Source organism: Chelon labrosus, assembly GCF_963514085.1.
Source record: "Chelon labrosus genome assembly, chromosome: 12".
Lineage (NCBI taxonomy): Eukaryota > Metazoa > Chordata > Actinopteri > Mugiliformes > Mugilidae > Chelon > Chelon labrosus.
The window spans coordinates 30,182,422-30,206,896 of record NC_140345.1 but is presented as its reverse complement, the minus strand read 5'-3'; the positions used below and the strand labels follow the sequence as shown (position 1 = coordinate 30,206,896).

The window sequence follows — 24,475 nt, the reverse complement described above, 5'->3', positions numbered from 1 at the left end:
CCCATCCCTGATCTAGGTGTTGAAGACATCGTGACATCCGAGCTGTCTGATTGTGAAGTTTGCAGATGATACAGCTGTGGTTGGACGCATCGCCAACAACGACGAGTCTGACTACAGGAAGGAGGTGGAACACCTGGAGGGTTGGTGCAGAGAAAACAACCTCAGCATCAACGTGAAGAAGACCAAGGAGATGATGGTGGACTTCAGAAGGGGCAGACACCTCCCCCCTCCCCCGCACAGCGGTGGAAGTGGTCTCCAGCTACAGGTACCTGGGCGTCCACATCACTGACGACCTCAACTGGAGCACCAACTCTTCCTGCCTGATTAGGAAGGCTCACCAGCGCCTCTATTTTCTCAGGAGGTTGCTCAGTCCTGACATCATTCTACAGGTGTGTGGTGGAGAGCGTCCTGTTCTCCTGCATCACTTTGTGGCACGGCAGCTGCTCTGCAGCAGAGAAGAAAGCTCTGCAGAGGGTGGTGAAAGCTGCACAGAAGACTGTGGGACACAGTCCATCCACCACCACAGACATCTACACCTCCAGATGCAGGTAAAGGGTCACCTGCATCAGGAAAGACCCCACCCACCCTGCACACACACTGTTTGTCCCTCTCCCCTCAGGCAGGAGGCTGAGGAGCATCAAGAGCAGGACCACCAGACTGAGGAACAGCTTCTTCCTGGAGGCTGTGAGACTGTTGAACACTGGGGACCCCTGTAGCCCCTGACCCCCAACAACCAACCACAGATACATTTTGCACTGAATGCAGACGTTTTGCACAGACTCCAGTAGTGCACAACTGTCACTTTAATTCTGCTGTATATTGTTGCTTTTTCTATTTTCTATATTTATATTACTTACTAGCCTATTTTTTTTATACTTAGTTAGCTAATTTTATTAGGGGTCTATGCAACAAAGTTGCAGGATCTCTATTGATTTTGTTGTGATTTTTATTCTTCGCCTTCATTTTCTGCGTAGCTAAAGTGTCTGCTCAGGACAAGCTGCAGGGTGAAAGGCATCAAACCTGGTAACTTGGTAGAAGTCCCATCATGTCACTTTGCCAAGGTGCCAATACACCTACCTGCAGCTAGGTGGCGCCACAATAAGCCAATGTTCTCGAGAACCGTGTGCCCTAGAAACATAATTCTTTCTCGCTCTGATTCCTTTCATAGCCCTGGTTCTAATGGACTAGGCCACGCCCATTTCCGCCTGCCATTTTTCCCACTATTTTGAAAAAATTGCACCTCAAATCAAAATCAACTCCTCCTAGCCCGTTCATCTAATTCTCACCAAACTTGGCATGACTCATTTATGGACAAAGATAATGAAAATTTCTCTAAAGAACTTTAGCAGAGTTATTGATTACAAAGTTAATGGATAATTAATTTTTATGGCGTGCAACAGTATAACTCCAAAGCTAATATTTTGTAAAGTATATACCCAAACTTAATCAAACTTCAGATCACTGCAATAGCTAACTTCTGCAATAGCAATAGCTAACTTCTAGAAATTTGGCATAAACAATCTGTAACATATTGTGTAGACGCCCATCAAGTTGTGTGACATTACATCTACAGGGGGCGCTACAGGTGACACGGAAACATTTCATATGACTTAGCCTATAACTTTTGGAGTATTCACCACCAATCCTGATGAAACTTAGCGACCCTCATTATAACATGTTTGCGTACAATCATGCCAAGTTTCGTAACATTTGGGCTGTAGTTGGCGCTACAACCACTACATGTTCATATCTCACAAACCACCACAGTAAACAGCTTGACATTTGACAATAATAATCTGTGGATGACTCCTTACAAGCCCAATAAGTTTTGTGCAATACGGTCTATAGGGGGCGCTACTGGTGACTTGCCTCTGCATCCTGCTTGTGGCATGGACCCTTTATGATCACTTGTGATCATCTACTTCTATTTTTATACTTTTACCTTTACTGTTTCTGCTTTGGCTTGCACCGGGACCAGGGTAACTAATTCCGTTCCACCTCATTTACCAACATGTGTTGAAATGACAATAAAACTCCTCGAATCCTAAAGACTCCCTCACGCACCAGACCAGAATCCTGTCATGATCTTAACTTCAGAACGGTAGAGATGTTATGCTTGAAGCAGACGCTCGAAACAGTGTCGAGCGTTCAAAGCAGAAGATGTTTGGATGCTTCATCAGTTGAAAAATCACGTGACTCCCCAAATGAAGCTTCATTACGTCACACGCGTATCGGCCGTCATCGGTGACGTGTCACAGGATTGTTAAACTCACAATGATTATAAATGGACACAGTCCCTCAGGTGGTTGTGGGTTTTTGAGAGGAAAATTTTTCATATGTTACGTAGTTTCATTGATTTAGAACGAGGGAGAGTGAAGTTCAAGGTAAAATTAGTATAACATTAGATTAACTTGCATACTCACATAGGCATTTACACACTATACATTGATTTCCATACCTGTATTCATACATAGAAGAGGAGCAGACTAAAGCCTGACTCAGCTGAAATGATCTTGTTTTTAATAAAAATCTCTGAACCAGTTTCACAAGCATTTAGTACAACTACTGTCATCACCGTCCCTAGATGCACAAGCATTTCACTTATTTCTGTAAATATATTTTTGTATTTCTATCAATCATATAAAAGCATATATCTAAAACATACAGTATTATATGATGTCAAACTCAAGTATATTATTTTATAGAAAAGAAAAAGAAATCAAGCATTTCAAGATGCACATACTGTAGATCCTTTATTGTTAAACAAACACTACTTTGTGTTTCTGGACCCTTGGTTTCATGTGAATGCTATGTCTAATATTATCCAGCAGATGTCGCCACATTTCATTAGATCAAATGCTTCGAAACACCTGAACCATTTCAACACAACTGCTTCAGATTGATTCAGTGGTTCAGAAAGCTTCAGTTTCTCCATCACGACAGAACGGTTCTGACCCAAACAGGAAGCAACTTTCAGGAACAACAGAAACAAGAAAGACTGTCAATGTTTATTCAGTAAAAAGATTAAAAGACAAACAAAGAAAAACAGGAAGTGACAGGAAATATTTACAGTCAGCAGAACATGTTACGCAGTGGAATAAAATACTCATTCAGTTATATAAGCCCCGCCCACAGGAGTGATGACACGTAGTTTGTAGTTTTCTGTGTGGCATCTGTGTTTACTTGCTGTTTGTCTCCAGATATTGGTGTAGAGAGCGAGGATGTCTCACTCGGTTTAAATTCTACTGGAACTAAACTAGGAGTAAAGATGACCAGTATATGTAGTGACATAATAAACACGTGCAGTGAAGAGGTCTCACTCTGTTTATATTCTGATATAAAAAATAGGAGTGCTGGGAGTGAGAACCAAAGATAGGAATGCAGGAAGATGCCCCACTCTGTTCTTGTCATATATAAAGTAGGATAGCTATATATGTGTATATATGTATATGTATAGAGGATAAATAGTGATTATTTCTTTGTTCCCTGGTTAAACTGTAGAAAGAAACACAAAGATGGAGAGAGACAAGCATCACTCTGATCATTTCTTGAAGAACTTCTTGTTGAGGAGGAAGATGAGCAGATTAACGTTGACTTTGGCTTTATCAAACATCTTCATCACGGCCACGCCCTCATACTGGAGCTGCAACAGGTCCTGCAACACGACAACACCTGGTGTTAACTCCTCCTCTAACTCCCCTCTACCTGGTGTGTAGCCGGTATTTAACTTGCCGTGTACCTGGCGTGTAGCTGGTATTTGACCTGGCGTGTAGCTGGTATTTGACCTGGCGTGTACCTGGTATTTAACTTGGAATGTACCTGGTATTTGACCTGGCGTGTACCCGGTATTTGACCTGGCGTGTACCTGGTATTTAACTTGGCGTGTACCTGGTATTTAACTTGGCGTGTACCTGGTATTTGACCTGGCGTGTACCTGGTATTTAACTTGGCGTGTACCTGGTATTTGACCTGGCGTGTACCTGGTATTTGACCTGGCGTGTACCTGGTATTTAACTTGGCGTGTACCTGGTATTTGACCTGGCGTGTACCTGGTATTTGACCTGGCGTGTACCTGGTATTTAACTTGGCGTGTACCTGGTATTTGACCTGGCGTGTACCTGGTATTTGACCTGGCGTGTACCTGGTATTTGAGTTGGCGTGTACCTGGTATTTGACCTGGCGTGTACCTGGTATTTAACTTGGCGTGTACCTGGTATTTAACTTGGAATGTACCTGGTATTTGACCTGGCGTGTACCCGGTATTTGACCTGGCGTGTACCTGGTATTTAACTTGGCGTGTACCCTGTATTTGACCTGGCGTGTACCTGGTATTTGACCTGGCGTGTACCTGGTATTTAACTTGGCGTGTAGCTGGTATTTAACTTGGAATGTACCTGGTATTTAACTTGGCGTGTACCCGGTATTTGACCTGGCGTGTACCTGGTATTTAACTTGGCGTGTACCTGGTATTTAACTTGGCGTGTACCCGGTATTTGACCTGGCGTGTACCCGGTATTTGACCTGGCGTGTACCTGGTATTTAACTTGGCGTGTACCCTGTATTTGACCTGGCGTGTACCTGGTATTTGACCTGGCGTGTACCTGGTATTTAACTTGGCGTGTAGCTGGTACCTGACCTGGCGTGTACCTGGTATTTAACTTGGCGTGTACCTGGTATTTAACCTGGCGTGTACCTGGTATTTGAGCGGGAACTCTTCCATCTCAACTCCAAGGAATCGAGCCTTGACGTTGAAGCTTCCTTTCTCAGGTCCAGGAACGATGTCAAAGACGACATTCTTAAACCTGGAGCAGAGAGAAGATGGACGTTAACATCCTCATCATCACGTAGATCTGCCACAACATTAGAAACACTGACAGTAGAAGGTCCAGACATAACGAGATAGACAGTGTGAGGCTAGCTGCTAGCCTCCTGTCTCCCCGCAGGTTAAAGGATGTGTTGCTGACGCCTTGGTGCCAGGCCTGATCACTATCACTGAGGTGATCTTAATGTTGTGGCATGTTCTCACTGTGTGGTCGGCAGGTCTTCAATCTCTAACAGAACTCCTTTCTCCTGCAGCCAGGCGGCGCTGTAGCTCAGAGCAGGAAGCCTCTTCTTCCCTTTGCCGTCTGTCTTCTTATTGGCTGATTTACTGCAACACAAACCAATCAGAGTGAAGGATGTGTCACCGCATGAGAGCCAATCACAGCAGGCCAGGAGGATACCTGTACCTGTTGGCCGTCAGGTTGTCCAGACAGGAAGTGATGTAATGTCTGTAGTAGTCCACCTGTTCACTGTGGAAGCTGCTCTTCACCTGCAGACTGTTCAGAGTCTGGCGGAGCTTTAGTAGCTCCGCCCCCCGGCGCTGACGGTGCAGACGTTGCTGACGGATGTCCTGAGACATTTGAGACAGTTTCTAGTTTAGCATCTCGTAACCTAGCACGTAAGGATGCTCACCTGCTCATGTAGCCTAGTGTGTTAGTCTCACCTGCTCAAGTAGCTTAGCATGTTAGCCTTACCTGCTCATGTAGCCTAGTGTGTTAGTCTCACCTGCTCATGTAGCCTAGTGTGTTAGCCTTACCTGCTCAAGTAGCTTAGCATGTTAGCCTTACCTGCTCATGTAGCCTAGTGTGTTAGTCTCACCTGCTCATGTAGCCTAGTGTGTTAGCCTTACCTGCTCATGTAGCCTAGTGTGTTAGTCTCACCTGCTCAAGTAGCTTAGCATGTTAGCCTTACCTGCTCATGTAGCCTAGTGTGTTAGCCTCCCCTGTAGCATAGCATAAATGTAAATGATTGAGTGAAGTCACGCTGCATCACCTTAGCGATCATCTGCAAGATCTGGTTCTCAGCATGAGGCGCTCTCAAAACCTCCAAACCCTCCAGACGACGAAGACTCCTGAGAATCTTCCTCTTCTTCTCCTCCAGACTCAGGTTGCCGTTGGCGACCAGTGACTGGTTCCTCTTCATCTTGTCAGGTGTTCGAGCATCTTGTCGCGCCCGACGTTGAATCAGCCAGTCATGACACACTTCCTGTTCAAACAGTTCAGTTCACAGGTGTGGTTATAAACATGGCCGTAGCGAATGATCACTGGTCAACAAACACTTGCTCTGTTACCTGGTCAGGTGAGGTCCCTGTTCTCAGGATGTCACTCAGAGAGTCACCTGACTGGGTCCTGATGACATCAATGATCAGCTGCTTTGTGCTGCAACACACAAAAAAAACTCATTTAAAATAGTTACAGACCTGACTCTGGTAGCACGAGTCATGCTAAGCTAACTCAGCAGGTGACGCTAACACGCTACGTTACCGGAGCATATGAGGATAACATCCTAAGCTACCTGAGCAGCAGTCCTCTGGCATCTGGTTTGTCGTTGGAGTCATCGAAGATGTCGAACTTGCTGGTAAGAGTCAGAGAAACCTCCGTCTTGCTGCTCTGAGAGACGCTGGACTCTGGTCCTGGATCAGCTGCTGATGACGACTCTCCTGAAAACATACAGGCTGAGTCAGAAACTGGATCAGTACCCAGACTAGCAGCTAAGGTAGGATTAGCAGTATTAGCTATACTGCTGACTAACAGCTAACAGCTGGCTGTAGTACCCATGAGCTCCTGCAGGCTGGGAACCGGTCCGAGCTCCTTCAGTAAAACCCTGAGGGGGTCTAAGGGGTCCGAACACAAAGCGTCATGATGCTCCAACAACAGCTGCAGGGAGACAGAGACAGGGTGAGACAGGCTGAGACAGGAAGAGATGTCCTCCAGATCCAGATCCAGGACCAGATCCTAGTTCTTGTACTGGTCCTGGTCCTGACCTTGTGAGTGTTGAGCAGCTCGCTGACAGAGATGTAGATGACAGGTCTGTTGACGATGAGCAGCTCTGAGAACTCATCCATCTGGAACCTGTCCTCTGGTTCCGGAACCTCACAGACGGACACCAGGAACCTCCTGAAAAACAGAACCCAAGAGCTGTCAGAACCTGGACCAGGACGGGGACAGGGGTCCATGTCTGGTAATGAGCAGAGACCTGAACTTGCTGTGGGTCTGGCTGATGTACTGGTTCAGGGCTCTGATGTGGTACCCGTCGCCGTGGAAGGTCTTGTTGGCAGCGGCGTGCTGCAGCATGCGGGCGATGGAGCCCAGGATGTGGCGCTGCTCCGGCTGTAGGACGGATCCGGCTGAGCGGTCCACCACATCGAAGCCGTCTGGAGCCACGATGGCCGGATTCATGTAGCGGTAGTAGACCAGGTTACCGACAATCTGCAGGGACAGGACGTCACCAAGTTAATTAGTCTTTACAACGTCTGGTAACTATTGGTGGTAGAGATGTCCCACATCCTATCAGGGCCAATACCGCCATTTTTATAATGATGAGATCTGTACCAAGCTTCAGCCAAACCCCATCTTTACTAGTTATTTATTTTAGGTCTGTCATAATGGCATCTAACCATGAAGGTAGTCCTCCGTTAGTCAGTGACTAGTGTAATGTGGATGTGTGGTGAGGTGGTAGTAGTTGATCATCTAAACAGAATCCATGGAGTCCACTCAGTCAAAGGCTGCACCCAAACAACAACAACAAACACTGAACGTTTAAAAGAAGAGAAAAGTTTCCTGGAGACAGCGTCAAGGAGAAACATCTTCCAGAGAGGGTTAGGGAGTTTATGGCAGCGTTGGATGACCAGAACATTTCTGGAGTAGAGAACACAAGGTACCAGCTACCCTCTCCACACTACATTAACTTTGACTGAAAGATTTATTGGACTGAATCCAGTCCACTGGACAGTTCATCACCTTGTACAGCTCGTCCTCTCTGGCCTCAGGAAACTTTGCCTTCAGGGCATCTCTGAGCACCTTCGCCGTGTAACGTAGACCATAACTAGGACAAAAACACAACAGAATGACATGAAGGACAGCAGAGGGACAGACGGAGGGACAAGAGGACACCTCAGCCATGTTTCCTGAGGATCTACAGGTGTTGTTGGAGACGGGCGGAGGCTCACGGTAGTTTGTGGAGGTTGGAGGTGATGGCTTTGAGGACTCGGTCCGTCAGGTTCTTCAGGTTGATCATAGCAATGTCGATGCGTCTCTGGACTTCAGGGTGAGACAGAGCGTCCTCAGGAGACACCTCATAGGGCAGAGAGCTGCAAAGACAGACCAGTCCCTTAGAGGTCCAAGGTGTACAGGTGAATGTATAGGTGGATGTATAGGTGTACAGGTCCAGAGTAGAGCCATGATAACCTTTGTCCCTGTAACTACAGCTTCTAACCAACACGGCACTGAGGGACCTTCATGTTGTTATTCAATTCAATTCAATTTTATTTATATAGCGTCAATAACAATACAAATCGTCTCAAGACGCTTTACAAAAACCCGGCCTGAAACCCCCAGAGCAAGCCTGAAGGCAACGGTGGCAGGAAAAACTCCCTTTTAACAGGAAGAAACCTCGAGCAGAACCCAGCTCATATGGAGGGACCCATCTGCCTAAGGCCAGCCGGGTACAGACATAAGAAAGAGAGAAGAGAACAGCAAAGAGAGAAGAGAAGAGAACAGCAAGATAAACATACATCTGTCATAGATACACATATCTGACTAAAGTGTACATGTGGAATCTTATGATACAAACTGATGATGTTACATGACAGTTTGAAAATGTAAGAGGAATCATAGGCAGGTTGGAGAATTGTTCATTCAGGTAAGAGTGGATAACTGCAGGATTCCATGAAGACTGGGCAGGCTGATGAGACCACGACAACAGATGTAGTATAGAGCTCCACAGGAAACACACCACTCCAGGCCAGAGATACTCACAAGAAGAGGGGGGAAGGGGGGGAAGGGGGGGGGGAAGGGGGGTGGGACACACACAGCAGTAAACATTCTACATAGTTATGAATCCGACCACTAGAGGCCGCTAACAACATTACTGTGCCAACCTCTTGTGTCCGGTCTGGGTCTCGGTCTGGTTGATCCAGGTCTTGTAGACATCAAGTGGGTCAGTCCTGATGCTGAGGGTCCGGTCCTGCAGCACGTCCTGGAGAGCCGGACCCAGAACCTCCCTTAGGGTGTTCTGACCACGAGCGTGGCGGTAGAAGTTCACCAGCATCCTGATGACGGTCGGGTTCCCTGTGATCACGTCCTGAGGCCGCTCCACTTTCAGCCTGATGTCACAGAGTGATGTCATAATTCATTGATATCATAGAGTCAAACAAACAGGTGCACAGTGACATCACAATGACATCACAGCAGGTTACCTGATCTCATATCTGAGTGCCTCCGTAAACAGCTGCAGCAGCAGGAAGGCCTCCCGCCGGTCGGAGCCGTAGTTGAACAGACTGAACACCAACATCTCCATGAAGGAGGTGGAGCGGCTCTGAGGCATCAGGAAGATCAGCTGGGCCAGGTACAGAGGCTGGGTCTGAAACACACACACATCATCAGCAGGTAGAACAGGGGTGGGTGTGTGTGTGTGTGTGTGTGTGTGGGTGTGTGTGTGTGTGTGTGTGTGTGTGTGTGTGTCACCTGTAGCAGGTAGAACAGGTGTTGATAGGCTTCTAGTCGGTCCCTCCTCTCTTTGCTCAGGGCTTTCAGTCCTTTACTTCTCTCCACGTCCATCATGTCCGACAGCTGCTCCTTGTTCTTCTTTGTCAGTTTCTTACAATGAGACACCACTTCCTGTTCAGAGAGAGGATGTCAAGACCAGGTTCTGTACTGTGTCAAGACCAGGTTCTGAGGGGGTCAGGACCAGGACCAGGGCCAGGTTCTGGAGCTCTTACCTGCAGCGTGGCCCGGTTACGGACCAGTAGGCCGATCTTCAGGTCCATTAGATCCAGGTCTGCCTCCAGCTGCCGGTTGAAGCGAATGCTCCTCACCACCTCCTCCCTCAGACGCAGAAGCTCCGCCTCCTCTCTGATGTCACCATCCCCCAGGTCAAGCAGGTGAATGAACTTCCTCACCACAGACAGAGGGGGTGTGGCCGAGTGCACTAAGACAGGTGAGGGGGGAGTAGCCTATTAATGACACAAATCATCTACGGTGCAGCCCGACCAATCAGGGCCAGCGCCTCATTGGTGACCTTACCCAGCATCCTGTACTCCTCTCGGGCTCTGTTGGCTCTGAAGAAGGCCTGGATCTTTACGACAGCGCCCACCTGTGGACACACAGTGAACTACACTGTGACCATGGAGACCGATCTCATGTCTGTATGCTGATATGAAACTATCATTTGGTTAACAATTACCCTAGCATTGCATAAAGATAGGAAACAGTTGGGCTAGCTTAACATAAAGCTGTGTCATCCACACACGGTTCATTAGTTAAATGAGGAGACGACATCAGGACTCACGTTACGTCTGAAGAAACTCAATCGCGCTCGATATCTGCGTCTCATCAACCACATCTTCACAAATGACTGGATCTGTTCACACATCAACGACATCAGCATTAACATTTATCTGCTGTTTCTATTTTAATAATAATGACATGAAATACTGGTGTTCAGAGACTTCATTAATGTTACTAGTATACACACATACACACACACATATACATAGAACAAATAAGCATTTTGAGTTGAAACAGAAATCATGGAATCAGTTTATAGACCAAAATGTTTTCTAAACCTTTGACTCATCAGAGTAGCCACCTTTGGCAGATATAACAGCTGAACACACTCGTGGCTTTCTTTCTACAATAGAAATCAAATATTCTTCAGAAAGTTCTTCCCAGGTCTGTTGCAGAAGTTCTCATAAATGTTTGGCTCTTGTAGGTTGCTTGGCTTTCACTCTTCTGTCCAGTTCATCCCAAACCAGCTCCATGGGGTTTAACTCTGGAGACTGTTCTGGCCACTCCATGTTTTCAAGCTGACCATCTTTTCTCCTGAGGTAGTTCTGTCATAGCTTGGACTTGTGTTTTGGGTCATTATCTTCCTGTAGGATGAACCTCTGACCAACTAGGCTCATACCAGAGGGTACTGCATGGCGCTGCAGAATGCTGTGGTAGCCGTTTTGGTTCAGGATGCCTCTCACTCTGTACAAGTCACCGACCCTGGATCCAGCAGAACAGCCCCAGACCATCACACTTCCTCCTCTATGTTTGACAGTTGATGTCACACACTGTGGAACCATCCTCTCGCCTACTCGACGGCGTACAAAGATCCTGCATGATGAACTGAAGATTAGAAATGTTGATTCATCATTCCATAATACCTTCTTCCAGTCTTCAGTAGTCCAGTGGTGGTGTTTCATGGCCCAGACGAGCCTCTTTGTCTTAGTCTGACATCTTAGCAACGGCTTTCTTGCTGCAACTCGTCCTGTCAAACCTGCAGCTCCAAGTCTTCTCTTCACAGTTGAAACTGAGACTTGTTTACTACGACCACTATTAAGCAGAGCTTGAAGCTGTTGTCCTGTGAGCCGCCTATCAAGCTGTTAACTCTCAGAAACTTGTCCTCTGATTCAGTTGTGTCTTTGGGTCTGCCAGACCTCTTCCTGTCAGAGTTTCCTCCAGTTTCTGAGTGATGGTGAAGAAAACTGTTCTCACTGACACCTTGACTGTCTTTACAGTTTCCCTGTAGGACAGACCTACATTTAGTGTTATGATGGTCTGTCTCTCTTCATTGTTAATTGCCTTTTTCTCTCCATTTTTGAAGCATCACACTACTTTCTGCAGTACAATACTGTTCACCTGATGCTCATGAGGGTCTGGTACCACAGTGTGTTCCAACACTGCTTTCATGCAGACAGAGGGGGGTGTAAGGAACCAAGAAAAGTTGGAACACCTGTAGGAATTAGTAGCACCAGCTTTCAAGGCTGATTCAACCTTCATTGCTGCAGAACAGCTTTAAATTGTTAACCCACTTCATGTTCCCTGAAAGAGGCCTTTTTGTATAACTCTGAAATGTACATTATTTTTCAGTTTTGAGTAACCAAACCTTTTTATTAACCTCTGGCTGTTCAGTACTTACCTTTGTACCATTTCAAGCTGTTCATTGGACTTACACGACTTGAATTGCAATAAATAACTGGAAGAATTAGGGAGTTCTAAAACTTTTGACCTGTAGTATGTGTGTGTGTGTGTGTGTGTGTGTGTGTGTGTGTGTGTGTGTATGTATATATATATATATATATATATATATATATATATATTTTTTTTTTTTATTTTTTTTTTACAGGATACACTCAGGTGTTCTTACCTTTACCACAGCTCTCCAGTTCATGTAAAGGTACTGCAGCCGCTGTCGGTACACCCTCTGCTGGACAAACCTCCTCCAGTGACTCTGAAACAAACACCATCACGTTATCCTGGACAGCTTCTCCCTGAGTCTGGACTGACAGGAGCAGGCTCTCACCTGGATGGTGACAGCAGCAGGTGTCTGAGTATTCAGGTAACGCCGTCTAGCCTCCAGCTGCCGTCTGATCAGGAACCCTCGACACTGACCCTGCAAGCCAACGATGAGGGCTTCCCTGCTCCTCCAGAGGACGCTACGACTGAATGAAGCCGAGACGGCGCTGACTACTTCCTGTAGGTCACATGATGTCACATGACAGATGATGACTGCTACTCAGCGAGGACTTCTATGACGTCCTCAGTACCTGTTGTCCCTCAGGTGTGTCTCACCTGTATGTCGTGCTGGTCGATGAAGACATTGTTGTGTTTGAAGCCGTCAGGTGTGTCCCAGCGTCCCTCCAGTCTGTTCAGGTGAAAGTAATAAAAGGATCCATCCTGCAGCCGGACTTGAACCCACGGACTCCTGTTGTCTCCTGAACACACACGGACCAATCAGCTGTTTGTGTGGACTCCTGATGGCCCTGACCATCAGCTGTGACTTACCTGTGTCCTTCCTGTGAGCGATCAGGGCGCTCAGCGCTCTCTGATAATCAGCAGCACAGTCAGGAAGAAGTCCCTGCAGCCCCACCTCTGGTAGAGACAGAACACGCAGCGTCTGCTTCACCCGCTGCTCCTTCACCGCTTGGTTCACCGCCGCCACCGCCAGGCACACTGAGATAGATTCATTGAGATATTACTACACCAACGAATCACAAAGCCTAAAACCTGCAGGACTCTCAGTTAGACCACGTGACTCACTCTTCAGAGCTTTCTGACTCTGCTGATTAGCTGTCCTCACCGCCTCCTGGATATCAGTCAACCACAGCTCAGCTCCCAGGTCCCTGCTCACCTGAAGGACAGAGTGAGGTCATGTGACTTTAGATGTGATGGTTGTGTTACCACGGAGATCCTGTGTGATGTTGTACCTGGGCTCTGAACTGCCTGGCTCTGTTGAGCAGTGTCAGGTATCTGTGGGCATTGTCAGGTAACACCTCCTCCACTCCACTAGAGGGCAGCAGCAGAGCAGACAGCAGCGCCTGGACGTCACCACTCACCACGGCCTGGTGGATCCGACTGATGCACAGGAGCTCTGGAGGTCACACAGAGGTCAGAGAAAGGTCACACACAAGTGTTGAAGCCATGTCGTAGTTATTGTCATGTTGCCGTTATGTTGTCGTCATGTTGTTGGGTCATGTTGTTGCGTCATGTTGTTGTTGTCATGTTGCCGTTATGTTGTCGCGTCATGGTGTTGTTGTCATGTTGTTGTCATCATGTTGTTGGGTCATGTTGTCGTCGTCGTCACGTTGCCGTTATGTTGTCGCGTCATGGTGTTGTTGTCATGTTGTCGTCATCATGTTGTTGTTGTCGCGTCATGGTGTTGTTGTCATCATGTTGTTGCGTCATCGTGTTGTTGTCGTCATGTTATCGTCGTTGTCGTCATGTTATCGTCGTTGTCGTCATGTTGTTGTTGTTGTCGTCATGTTGTTGCATCATCGTGTTGTTGTTGACGTCATGTTGTCGTTGTCATGTCGTCGTCGTCATGTTGTTGCGTCATCATGTTGTCGTCATGCCGTCATCATGTCATCATTTTGTTGCGTCATCGTGTTGTCGCCTTGTAGGCTTCGTGTTGTCGTCATGTTGTCGTCGTCATCATGTTGTCGTCGCCATCATGTCGTCGTCGTCATCGTGTCGTCATCATGTCATCATGACGTCGTTGTCGTCGCGTTGTCATCATCATGTCGTTGTCATGTTGTCATGTTGTCGTTGTGTTGTCGTCATCATGTCGCGTTGTCGGCGTCGTGTTGTCGTCATGTTGTCGTCGTCATCATCATGTTGTTGTCGTCATGTCATCATGCTGTTATCATGTTGTCGCGTTGTCGTCATCATGTTGTCGTCGTCGCGTTGTTGTCATCATGTTGTAGTCGTCGTCGCGTTGTCATCATCATGTCGTCATTATCGTCATGTTGTCGTCATCATGCTGTTATCATGTTGTCGCGCTGTCGTCATGTTGTCGTCGTCGCGTTGTCATCATCATCTCGTCATGTAGTTGTTATCGTCATCATGCTGTTATCATGTTGTCGCGCTGTCGTCATGTTGTCATCATCGTCGTCGCGTTGTCATCATCATGTTGTCGTCGTCGCCATCATGTTGTTATCATGTTGTCATCATGTCGTCGTCATGTTGTTGTCGTTGTCGTCATGTCATCATGCTGTTATCATGTTGTCGCGTTGTCGTCATCATGTTGTCGTCGTCGTCACGTTGTCGTCATCATGTTGTCGTCGCGTTGTCATCATCATGTCGTCATGTTGTTGTTATCGTCATGTTGTCGTCATCATGCTGTTATCATGTCCCGCTGTCGTCATGTTGTCGTCGTCGCGTTGTCATCATCATGTCGTCGTCGTTATCATGTTGTCGTCGTCGTTGTCATCATGTCGTCATCATGTTGTCGTCATGTTGCATACGTTGATGTTGGTCGTGCGCTGAGCTGTTGACAGCGTTGATTCCCTCCTGGAGCTGATTCCAGGTGAGCAGGTGTCCTCCCTCCTGCTGTTTCACACTGAGCAGACCCTGGTAGTACCTGGACACAGACCATCGTCAGGTGACGTAGCAGCGACATCATTAACCAGGTGACAGCATCAAGACTCCCACCTGTCAATCAGGGCGTGGTCTACATCAGACAGTCCCGCTAAAGGACTGACCAATGAGGAGCTGAAGCTCTGTTGGTTTCCCGTCTCCAAGGCCTGATTGATGAGAGCGACAGCTGACAGCATCTCCACGGCAACAAACAGCTCCTCCTGCTGCAGCTCCCCCTGGAGGTACCAAGAGGAAACACAACAACATGTTCCTGAACAACTGTTCACCTCAACAGTTACTTGTTTAATCAGCCTCAGGTGGAGTTACCTGTCTCAGGTGGAGTTACCTGTTCAGACTGTCTCTGCAGCAGCTGTAGCTCTCTGTGGTAAAGCGCTGCAGCTGATGGAAACACTTCAGGCAGCTGGAGGTCAGAGGTCATCAGACAGCTGACGGTGTGCCTTGGGTCGTTGCCGCGTAGTGACACATTGACTCTCGTCACGGCTTCATGAACTGAAACACACAAACACACAGGTTCACGCTGGGTCCTGGTCCACAGGTGTTGCATTCAGACACATGAAGTTACTTACTGCTTCTGGCTCTCTGAGCTTCCCGGTTACCGACGGCGACACCTTCCTGCAGCTCGTCAGGCTCCAGCGGATCAACACAGCCCTGATCCTAAGGTCAGAGGTCACAGAGAGGTCAGAGGTCACAGTCAGAGTGTTTGTGTTATCGTCTGCTGCTGTTTCTGTACCAGAGCTTTCTGCTGGCGGTCTGCTGACAGCTGGTCCAGGTACCAGGGCACGTTGTCGGTATGGAGGCTCCTGAGGGCCAAACATGGCAGCTGCAGAGCAACGAGCAGAGACAGTTCATCTGCAGCATCCAGAGCTTCATCCACCTGCTCCACTGCCGACCGAACTGGGACAAAGATCACAGGAATCAGAGGGAGAGGTGGAGGTGTAGATGTGTAGAGGTGTAGAGATGGAGGTGTAGAGGTGTAGAGATGGAGGTGTAGAGGGGGAGGTGTAGAGGGGGAGGTGTAGATGTGTAGAGGGGGAGGTGTAGAGGGGGAGGTGTAGAGGTGTAGAGGGGGAGGTGCAGAGGTGTAGAGGGGGAGGTGCAGAGGTGTAAAGGTGTAGAGGGGGAGGTGCAGAGGTGTAGAGGTGTAGAGGTGTAAAGGTGTAGAGGGGGAGGTGTAGAGGTGTAGAGGTGTAGAGGGGGAGGTGTAGAGGTGTAGAGGTGTAGAGATGGAGGTGTGGAGGTGTAGAGGGGGAGGTGTAGAGGTGTAGAGGGGGAGGTGTAGAGGTGTAGAGGTGTAGAGGTGTAGAGGGGGAGGTGTAGAGGTGTAGAGGTGTAGAGGGGGAGGTGTAGAGGTGTAGAGGTGTAGAGGTGTAGAGGGGGAGGTGTAGAGGTGTAGAGGTGTAGAGGGGGAGGTGTAGAGGTATAGAGGTGTAGAGGGGGAGGTGTAGAGGTGTAGAGGTGTAGAGGGGGAGGAGCTCTCACTGTTGACTATGTCAATGTTCTCCTGGATCTCCCTCTGCGTCAGATACTCCTCATACATATCTTTGTCCTGAGGACGTCCCTGTTGATACATTAGAGACAATCATATGAGGACATGACGTCTCTGATGTTGAGGACATGACGTCTCTGATGATGAGGACACGTCCTACAGACTCACCCCACCCGCGTTCTCCTCCTTCCTCCTCCGGGCCTGCAGCAGTACTTCCTGGTAGACGCTCACCAGCGCCTCCTGCAGGTCAGAGAGCAGGGCAGCAGGGTTCCTCAGAGCCTCGGCTGTCTCCTCCACGTCTCCACGCTCCACCGCCTCGTTGATGGCTACCACCGCTGCATGGACTGATGGGAGAAACAGGGTTAGGCTGCTCCTCCTCCTCCTCCTCCTCACAGTAAATCTCTCTCTACCTGCAGCCTGATCCACTGACAGCTCATTGGCCAGTATTCCTCCGATCTTGTTGAAAGCTGGCATCTGGATCCCGTACCGATCGAGCTCCAGCTTCATGTTGGAGATCTCCTCATCTGTCACAGGTGAGGCAGGCTGTGATTGGCCAAGACATGACGCTAACACCTGATCAATGTGAACACACCTGGACCCTCCACCTGTCTGTCTCTGTGTCTGTCTCCTTGTGTGTCTCTGTCTCCATGTTTGTCTCCATGTTTGTCTCCATGTTTGTCTCCATGTGTGTCTCTGTCTCCATGTGTGTCTCTGTCTCCATGTGTGTCTCTGTGTCAGTCTCTGTCTCCTTGTGTGTCTCTGTCTCCATGTGTGTCTCTGTCTCCATGTGTGTCTCTGTGTCAGTCTCTGTCTCCTTGTGTGTCTCTGTGTCAGTCTCTGTCTCCTTGTGTGTCTCTGTCTCCTTGTGTGTCTCTGTGTCAGTCTGTCTCCTTGTGTCTCTGTCTCCTTGTGTGTCCCCATGTTTACCTGTGAACTTGACTTTTCCATAGAGGTCATGGATCTGTGGAGCTAACCCCAGTCTGTACAGGTACAGGCTGCAGAGAGACAGGTAGAGAGACAGGCGGTTAGACAGGTGATCAGACAAACAGGTAGACAGGCAGACAGGCAGACAGAAAGACAGGTAGACAGGCAGACAGATAGGTAGACAGGTAGACAGGTAGACAAACAGGTAGATAGGTAGACAGATAGGTAGACAGGCAGACAGACAGACAGACAGGTAGACAGATAGGTAGACAGGTAGGTAGACAGGTAGGTAGACAGGTAGACAGGTAGACAGACAGGTAGACAGATAGGTAGACAGGCAGACAGACAGGTAGACAGACAGGTAGACAGATAGGTAGACAGGCAGACAGACAGGTAGACAGATAGGTAGACAGGCAGACAGACAGGTAGACAGGTAGACAAACAGGTAGACAGGTAGGTAGACAGGTAGACAAACAGGTAGACAGGTAGGTAGACAGGTAGACAGACAGGTATATAGGTAGACAAACAGGTAGACAGGTAGACAGGTAGACAGACAGGTAGACAGATAGGTAGACAGGCAGACAGACAGGTAGACAGACAGGTAGACAGACAGGTAGACAGATAGGTAGACAGGCAGACAGACAGGTAGACAGATAGGTAGACAGGCAGACAGACAGGTAGACAGGTAGACAGACAGGTAGACAGGTAGACAGACAGGTAGACAGGCAGACAGATAGGTAGACAGGCAGACAGACAGGTAGACAAACAGGTAGACAGATAGGTAGACAGGTAGACAGACAGGTAGACAGGTAGACAGACAGGTAGACAGATAGGTAGACAGGCAGACAGACAGGTAGACAGGTAGACAGGTAGGTAGACAGGTAGACAGACAGGTAGACAGGTAGACAGACAGGTAGACAGATAGGTAGACAGGCAGACAGACAGGTAGACAGGTAGACAGGTAGACAGACAGGTAGACAGGTAGACAGGTAGACAAACAGGTAGACAGGTAGGTAGACAGGTAGACAGACAGGTAGACAGACAGGTAGACAGACAGGTAGACCTCAGTGCGTGGATACAGTAAACAGCTCTCGGCATGTTCTTCTTGTCGTAAACATCCGTAGTTTCAGGATGGAAGATCTGACGACAACAACAACAACAACAGCAGTGATTGGTCAAGATTCAACATGATCAGGATCTAGAGCTCTGATTGGTCCGTCTGTTCACTAACCGCCGGCAGTCCCAGCTCTGTCATGGCGTTCCTCCAGTGGTTGATGTTGTCAGTGTGACGGAACTGAAGACCTACGGCCTGGAGAGATCAGTACAGCTGATTACTAATTAGGGATGCACGATAACTTTTTTTTAAAAAAACGATACGATAACTTTCCGCTTCCAAAGGCCGATACCGATACCGATAACAGACCTGAAGATGAGGAAGACTAATGAGCAAAAGCCGCGCTGGCGTCCTCATACGCCTTCAAAACCCCATCCAATCGATGGCTATGTTTCAAATTACTTTTCATGTCGTGGCACTTTCTTTAAACATTTATTACAAACAGCCAGAGAAGAGTCATCCTCGGAAACTTTGAAAAAGTCCCACATCACCACCGCCGCCGCCATGTTGTTTGTTTACAAACGTATGCACGTTGTGCTGCATTCAAGTGGTGACGGAAGTTCCCTGTTCCTGGTTTGAGTCATTTTATCGACCTTTTATGTTTCTGTGGTTTATGTGTAACATCCTGGGTAATGGCAGCTACGACCAAAATCATGACCGAGTTGACGAGTTGTTTTCCGACATGAGGGAGTATTTTAATGATTTTTTTCAGCCAAAATGTTGTTTTTCCGATTATACCGATGCCACTTGAACGCAGCATTCACTTCAGGCCGTTCAGGTCTCATGTGGGAGTTGGAGCGATTGATTAAAACAACCAGTCACACCACAGTACTGACAAAAATATATATTATATATTCTATATTATCGGGGCCATTTCGTTATGATATCGGACTTATCGGAATGACATCATAATTTACAGATATCGGCCCGATAATTATCAGACCGATTATTATCGGCCCGATAATTATCGTGCACCCCTATTACTAATAGATCCACTAGTTTTATGGATAAAACTGGTTCCAACAGGTAGGACAGGTGAGTCATATGACCTGGTATCGCAGCTGCTCCGGGTCATAGATCTTCTTCAGAGGAACGGCTGTTGGAGCGAAGCGATGGCCCAGTTTGGCGAGAACGACTCCGTTCCTCAACGCCTCCTCCAGCTCAGTGGGTGCAGGAAGCTCCTCCCCCAGACACGCCTCCATCCACCTGAGCACATAACAACACTGTTAGAAACTACAGGTCAGCAGGAAGCTCCTCCCCCAGACACGCCTCCATCCACCTGAGCACATAACACTGTTAGAAACTACAGGTCAGCAGGAAGCTCCTCCCCCAGACACGCCTCCATAGTTATTTGTGTGAACTAAGGTTGAACGAGATTCAGATTTTTTAAAGTCGACTAATATGTGGTGAAATCAAGTCGACGTCAACTAGTCTCTTATGACGTCACAGTAGAAAGTAATGAAATCTATGTTCTGGACCTGAACACACTAAAGAAGCTACAGAGCGTCATGGTAGAGCAGTGAAGTGACTTGTCTCTATACTTGTTCTGCTAGATCTTAGTGCTGCATTTGACTCTATTGATCATAATATTTACTACAGAGACTTGAAAGTGAGGTCAATATTAAAGGAACTGCATTAGACTGGTTTGAATCCTATCTGTCTGACAGATTCCAGTTTGTTCATGTCAATAATGATTCCTCTACTTATACAAAAGTAAGTTATGGCTGTTGCTAAGAAAAACATCACTAGACACTGGCTACACCCCGAACCTCCCACAGTGAGTGAATGGATGGACACAATTGACGACATATATCAAATGGAAAAAATAACACACGCACTAAATTTACAGATGGACAGATTTAATGAAATATGGTCTAAGTGGATCTCCTTTGTTGAAAAAAGACGACCTAATCGAAAGAACAGAACAGATTGAGCCATAATTCCAACAACAAAACATTGGGGTATTCCCATATCTGAACACACAGAAAGAATGTAGCCCTATCACTGGTAGTCTAATCTCCCATATATGTTGATATTCTCTAATTAACTTGTATTTTCTTTTTTTTTTTCTCTCTGTTTTTCCTAATGCACATCCCAGTTCATATGTTTCATTTGTTCTACTGAAGTTAATTAACACCCATCCCTACCTCCCGTTGGAAGGTGGGAAGGGAAGGGGGAAAAAAAAAAAAAAAAAAAAAAAAAAGTGTTTAAGGTTGTACCTTTGCACTCTCATTATTTATTTATTTTCTTTCATTGCCGATACTGTGTAATACCCCAACTAAATTTAGTACTGTTTGGGGGGTAAAGAAAGTAAATAAACTAAATAAAGTGAAAGTAAAATTGGAAAATAAAAAAGTACTACAGAGTTACGAATACAGTATCAGACAGGTGGTTACTAAATGTCAACTATTTGGATTTTGTTTTTGTCACTTTATTTGTTTATTTATTTAATTTTTTCTATGCTCTATTTTGGAAAGTGAGAAATTGTTCTGACATTACTCAGTTGACTGACTGTTAAACTCTGTTTCATTTCGTGTGACACTTACTCCCTATAACAAAGGTATTGGATGTTATAAGAGTGTACTGTACCTTGCTTTGAATAAAAACTATAAATAAAAAAAAAAAAAAAAAAAAAAAAAGTAAGTTATGGAGTTCCTCAGGGTTCTGTGCTAGGACCAATACTCTTCACGTTATACATGTTGCCATTAGGCAAGATTATTAGAAAACATGGCATAAACTTTCATTGCTATGCAGACGACACCCAGCTATATTTATCTATGAAACCAGATGAAACTAATCAGTTGGTTAAACTCCAAGCATGCCTTAAAGACATAAAGGCTTGGATGACCTGTAATTTCCTACTCTTAAACTCAGACAAAACAGAAGTTATTGTATTCGGTCCTAAGCATCTCAGAGATTCATTATCTAATCACATGGTGTCTTTGGATGGCATTACCTTGGCCTCCAGTACTACTGTAAAAAACCTTGGTGTTATATTTGATGAGGATATGTCCTTTAAATGTCACATAAAGCAAGTGACCAGGACTGCCTTCTTTCACCTGCGTAATATCGTCAAAATTAGGAACATCCTGTCTCAGAGTGATGCTGAAAAACTAGTTCATGCATTTGTGTCGTCCAGACTGGATTACTGTAATTCATTACTGTCTGGCTCCAAATAGCTCTTTAAAAAGCCTCCAGTTGATTCAAAATGCCGCAGCAAGAGCATTGACAGGAATTAGCAAGAGAGATCATATTACTCCAGTTTTAGCTTCTCTTCACTGGCTCCCTTTAAAGTCTAGAATAGAATTTAAAATCCTCCTCCTTACATACAAGGCCCTTAAAGGCCTAGCTCCATCGTATCTTAAAGACCTTATTGTACCATATCATCCCAACAGATCACTTCGGTCTGAAAGTGCAGGCCTACTTGTGGTTCCTAGAATTTCAAAAAGTAGAATGGGAGGTAGAGCTTTCAGCTATCAGGCTCCTCTCCTATGGAACCAGCTCCCAGTTTGGGTTCGGGAGGCAGACACTCTCTCTACTTTTAAGGTCAGGCTTAAGACTTTCCTTTTTGATCAGGCTTATAGTTAGGGCTGGACTAAACCATCCCTTAGTTATGCTGCTATAGGCCTAGGCTGCTGGGGGACGATGCACCAAACACATGTCCTCCTTCTTTCTTCTCTCTCCTCTCTCGCATCCTCCACTTTCTTTTCTCTGGCACAGAGCTCTTGCCCTCTAATTTCCTATATACTACTAGTCATACAATTCTGAGCTATTACTATGTAGAATGTTTACTGCTGTGTGTGTCCCACCCCCCTTCCCCCCCCCCCTTCCCCCCCCTTCCCCCCTCTTCTTGTGAGTATCTCTGGCCTGGAGTGGTGTGTTTCCTGTGGAGCTCTATACTACATCTGTTGTCGTGGTCTCATCAGCCTGCCCAGTCTTCATGGAATCCTGCAGTTATCCACTCCTACCTGAATGAACAATTCTCCAACCTGCCTATGATTCCTCTTACATTTTCAAACTGTCATGTAACATCATCAGTTTGTATCATCAGATTCCACATGTACACTTTAGTCAGATATGTGTATCTATGACAGATGTATGTTTATCTTGCTGTTCTCTTCTCTCTTTCTTCTGTCTGTACCCGGCTGGCCTTAGGCAGATGGTTCCTCCATATGAGCTGGTTCTGGTTCTGGTTCTGGTTCTGCTCGAGGTTTCTTCCTGTTAAAGGGAGTTTTTCCTGCCACCGTTACCTTCAGGCTGCTCTGGGGGTTTCAGGCCGGGTTTTTGTAAAGCGTCTTGAGACGATTTGTATTGTTATTGATGCTATATAAATAAAATTGAATTGAACTGAATTGAAGTGAAGTCGAGCACCCGAGCATTAACATGATATAGTTCTGCTCACAGACCTCTTGGCCTCCTCCAACCTGCACAGGTACTGGTAGGCCACGTTCTGGATCCTCTGTTCATCCATCTGCTCCGCTGTCAGACGCTCATCTGTCCAACACACAACAACATGTTGTTAGCATAGCAGCTAATGGGCTACTAGTGGTAATTAGGCTAGTTAGCAAACGACATGTTAGCGCTAACGTCTCTTTAAGGACAGAATACACAGTAATGGACACCTGGAACATCAGATACACATGTGGAGATCGTGTGTAGATGGTGTGTAGATGGTGTGTAGATGGTGTGTGTAGCAGGGATCATATCAACAGGTTTCTGACTCACAGCGACCCTGAGCAGCTGTCTCCGTCATGCTGGCTCTCTGCTCCGTGTCTTCTTCTTCTTCCGGTGGGTTAGTAACCGGTGGGTTAGTAACCGGTGGGCTAGTAACCGGTGGGTTAGTAACCGGTGGGTTGTTCTTTAAAATCTCTAAAAGTTGGAGTTAAACAGTGAAAACTAAAGCTCAGTTCGCTCTGACTTCATCCGCACCGTCCGCTGTCTTCAACTGCTTCCTGTCAGGAGTTTGAAAGCTCCCGCCGTTCTCTGATTGGCTCAACCATTACCGCATTGGATTGTGGGATATGAAGTTTTCCGTGATTCAATCTAAATAAAGCCAGTGGATAACTTTATTCTAAAATCTTATTATGTTTTATGAACGTGCCTAAATTAGCCTAACACCCTGGTTTACTCTTTCTTTGATTTTTAATTCCTTAAAACAGACTGAACACATAGTCAATGGCTTCTGCGTTACCATAGCAACCGAGTCAAACTATAGTGGTGTTAGCCGGTTAGCGGCTAGCTGCTCCGCTAACTCGTTTAGACGTGTTTATTTGACTTTGACAGGTGAACAGTGAACAGGTGAGTACGGAGACGGTTTGTGTTCAACCGGAAGTGTTGATGTTCCTGTTAGCAGCAGTTAGCAGCAGTTAGCAGCAGTTAGCAACAGTTAGCAGCAGTTAGCAACAGTTAGCAACAGTTAGCAACAGTTAGCATTAGCTGTTGAGTCAGAAATTTGTTTTTGTTACTCTTCCCTTTATTTATTGTTTCTTCCTTAAATATTAATCTGTTGATGTTGATGATTGATTCAGATGAGGTCAGACTTTATAGACAACAGACCTGTCTTCTTAGTTATTAATCAGTTATTAATCAGTTATTAATCAGTTATTAATCAGTCAATAATCAGTCAATCAGTTATTAATCAGTCATTAATCAGTTATTAATTCAGTTATTAATCAGTCATTAATCAGTCATTAATCAGTTATTAATTCAATTCAATTCAATTTTATTTATATAGCATCAATAACAATACAAATCGTCTCAAGACGCTTTACAAAAACCCGGCCTGAAACCCCCAGAGCAAGCCTGAAGGCAACGGTGGCAGGAAGAACTCCCTTTTAACAGGAAGAAACCTCGAGCAGAACCAGAACCAGAACCAGAACCAGCTCATATGGAGGGACCATCTGCCTAAGGCCAGCCGGGTACAGACAGAAGAAAGAGAGAAGAGAACAGCAAGATAAACATCCATCTGTCATAGATACACATATCTGACTAAAGCGTACATGTGGAATCTGATGATACAAACTGATGATGTTACATGACAGTTTGAAA

At 46.4% G+C, this 24,475-nt stretch overlaps 1 protein-coding gene across 2 annotated transcripts; it reads right to left on the bottom strand.

The window, feature by feature from the left end:
- Positions 1-2,996: 2,996 nt before the first annotated feature.
- On the bottom strand, positions 2,997-23,350 carry iqgap3 (IQ motif containing GTPase activating protein 3). 2 transcript variants are annotated; one of them, XM_084557199.1, is made up of 38 exons: positions 23,153-23,350; positions 22,834-22,921; positions 19,477-19,633; positions 18,545-18,622; positions 18,377-18,453; positions 17,317-17,384; positions 16,800-16,913; positions 16,558-16,733; positions 16,383-16,461; positions 15,634-15,797; positions 15,470-15,557; positions 15,229-15,392; positions 14,958-15,118; positions 14,771-14,886; positions 13,235-13,398; positions 13,068-13,158; positions 12,813-12,980; positions 12,600-12,742; positions 12,331-12,501; positions 12,175-12,258; positions 10,330-10,401; positions 10,065-10,134; positions 9,761-9,969; positions 9,507-9,659; positions 9,239-9,402; positions 8,921-9,145; positions 7,991-8,131; positions 7,782-7,866; positions 7,018-7,250; positions 6,806-6,938; positions 6,596-6,698; positions 6,337-6,481; positions 6,113-6,200; positions 5,815-6,027; positions 5,229-5,392; positions 5,027-5,149; positions 4,694-4,802; positions 2,997-3,655 (listed from the first exon to the last, which is right to left on the bottom strand). In XM_084557199.1, the coding sequence occupies exons 1-38, from the start codon at positions 23,178-23,180 to the stop codon at positions 3,542-3,544; spliced, it is 4,923 nt and encodes a 1,640-aa protein (XP_084413325.1). In that variant the 5' UTR covers positions 23,181-23,350; the 3' UTR covers positions 2,997-3,541. The 2 variants fall into 2 exon arrangements, with proteins under 2 accessions (XP_084413325.1, XP_084413326.1); XM_084557200.1 differs by lacking the exons at positions 18,545-18,622; positions 19,477-19,633; positions 22,834-22,921; positions 23,153-23,350 and having other exon boundaries at positions 16,800-16,932; positions 18,377-18,399.
- Between the last annotated feature and the right edge of the window lie 1,125 nt (positions 23,351-24,475).

Coding starts and splice junctions, on each gene's coding strand:
- iqgap3 (XM_084557199.1), bottom strand. CDS start 23,180: ATGACGGAGACAGCTGCTCAGGGTCGCT. Junction 14,887..14,957: donor GACCACGCCCTGATTGACAG/GTGGGAGTCTTG, acceptor GTCTGTGTCCAG/GTACTACCAGGGTCTGCTCA. Junction 6,028..6,112: donor CAGGGACCTCACCTGACCAG/GTAACAGAGCAA, acceptor CTGTTTGAACAG/GAAGTGTGTCATGACTGGCT.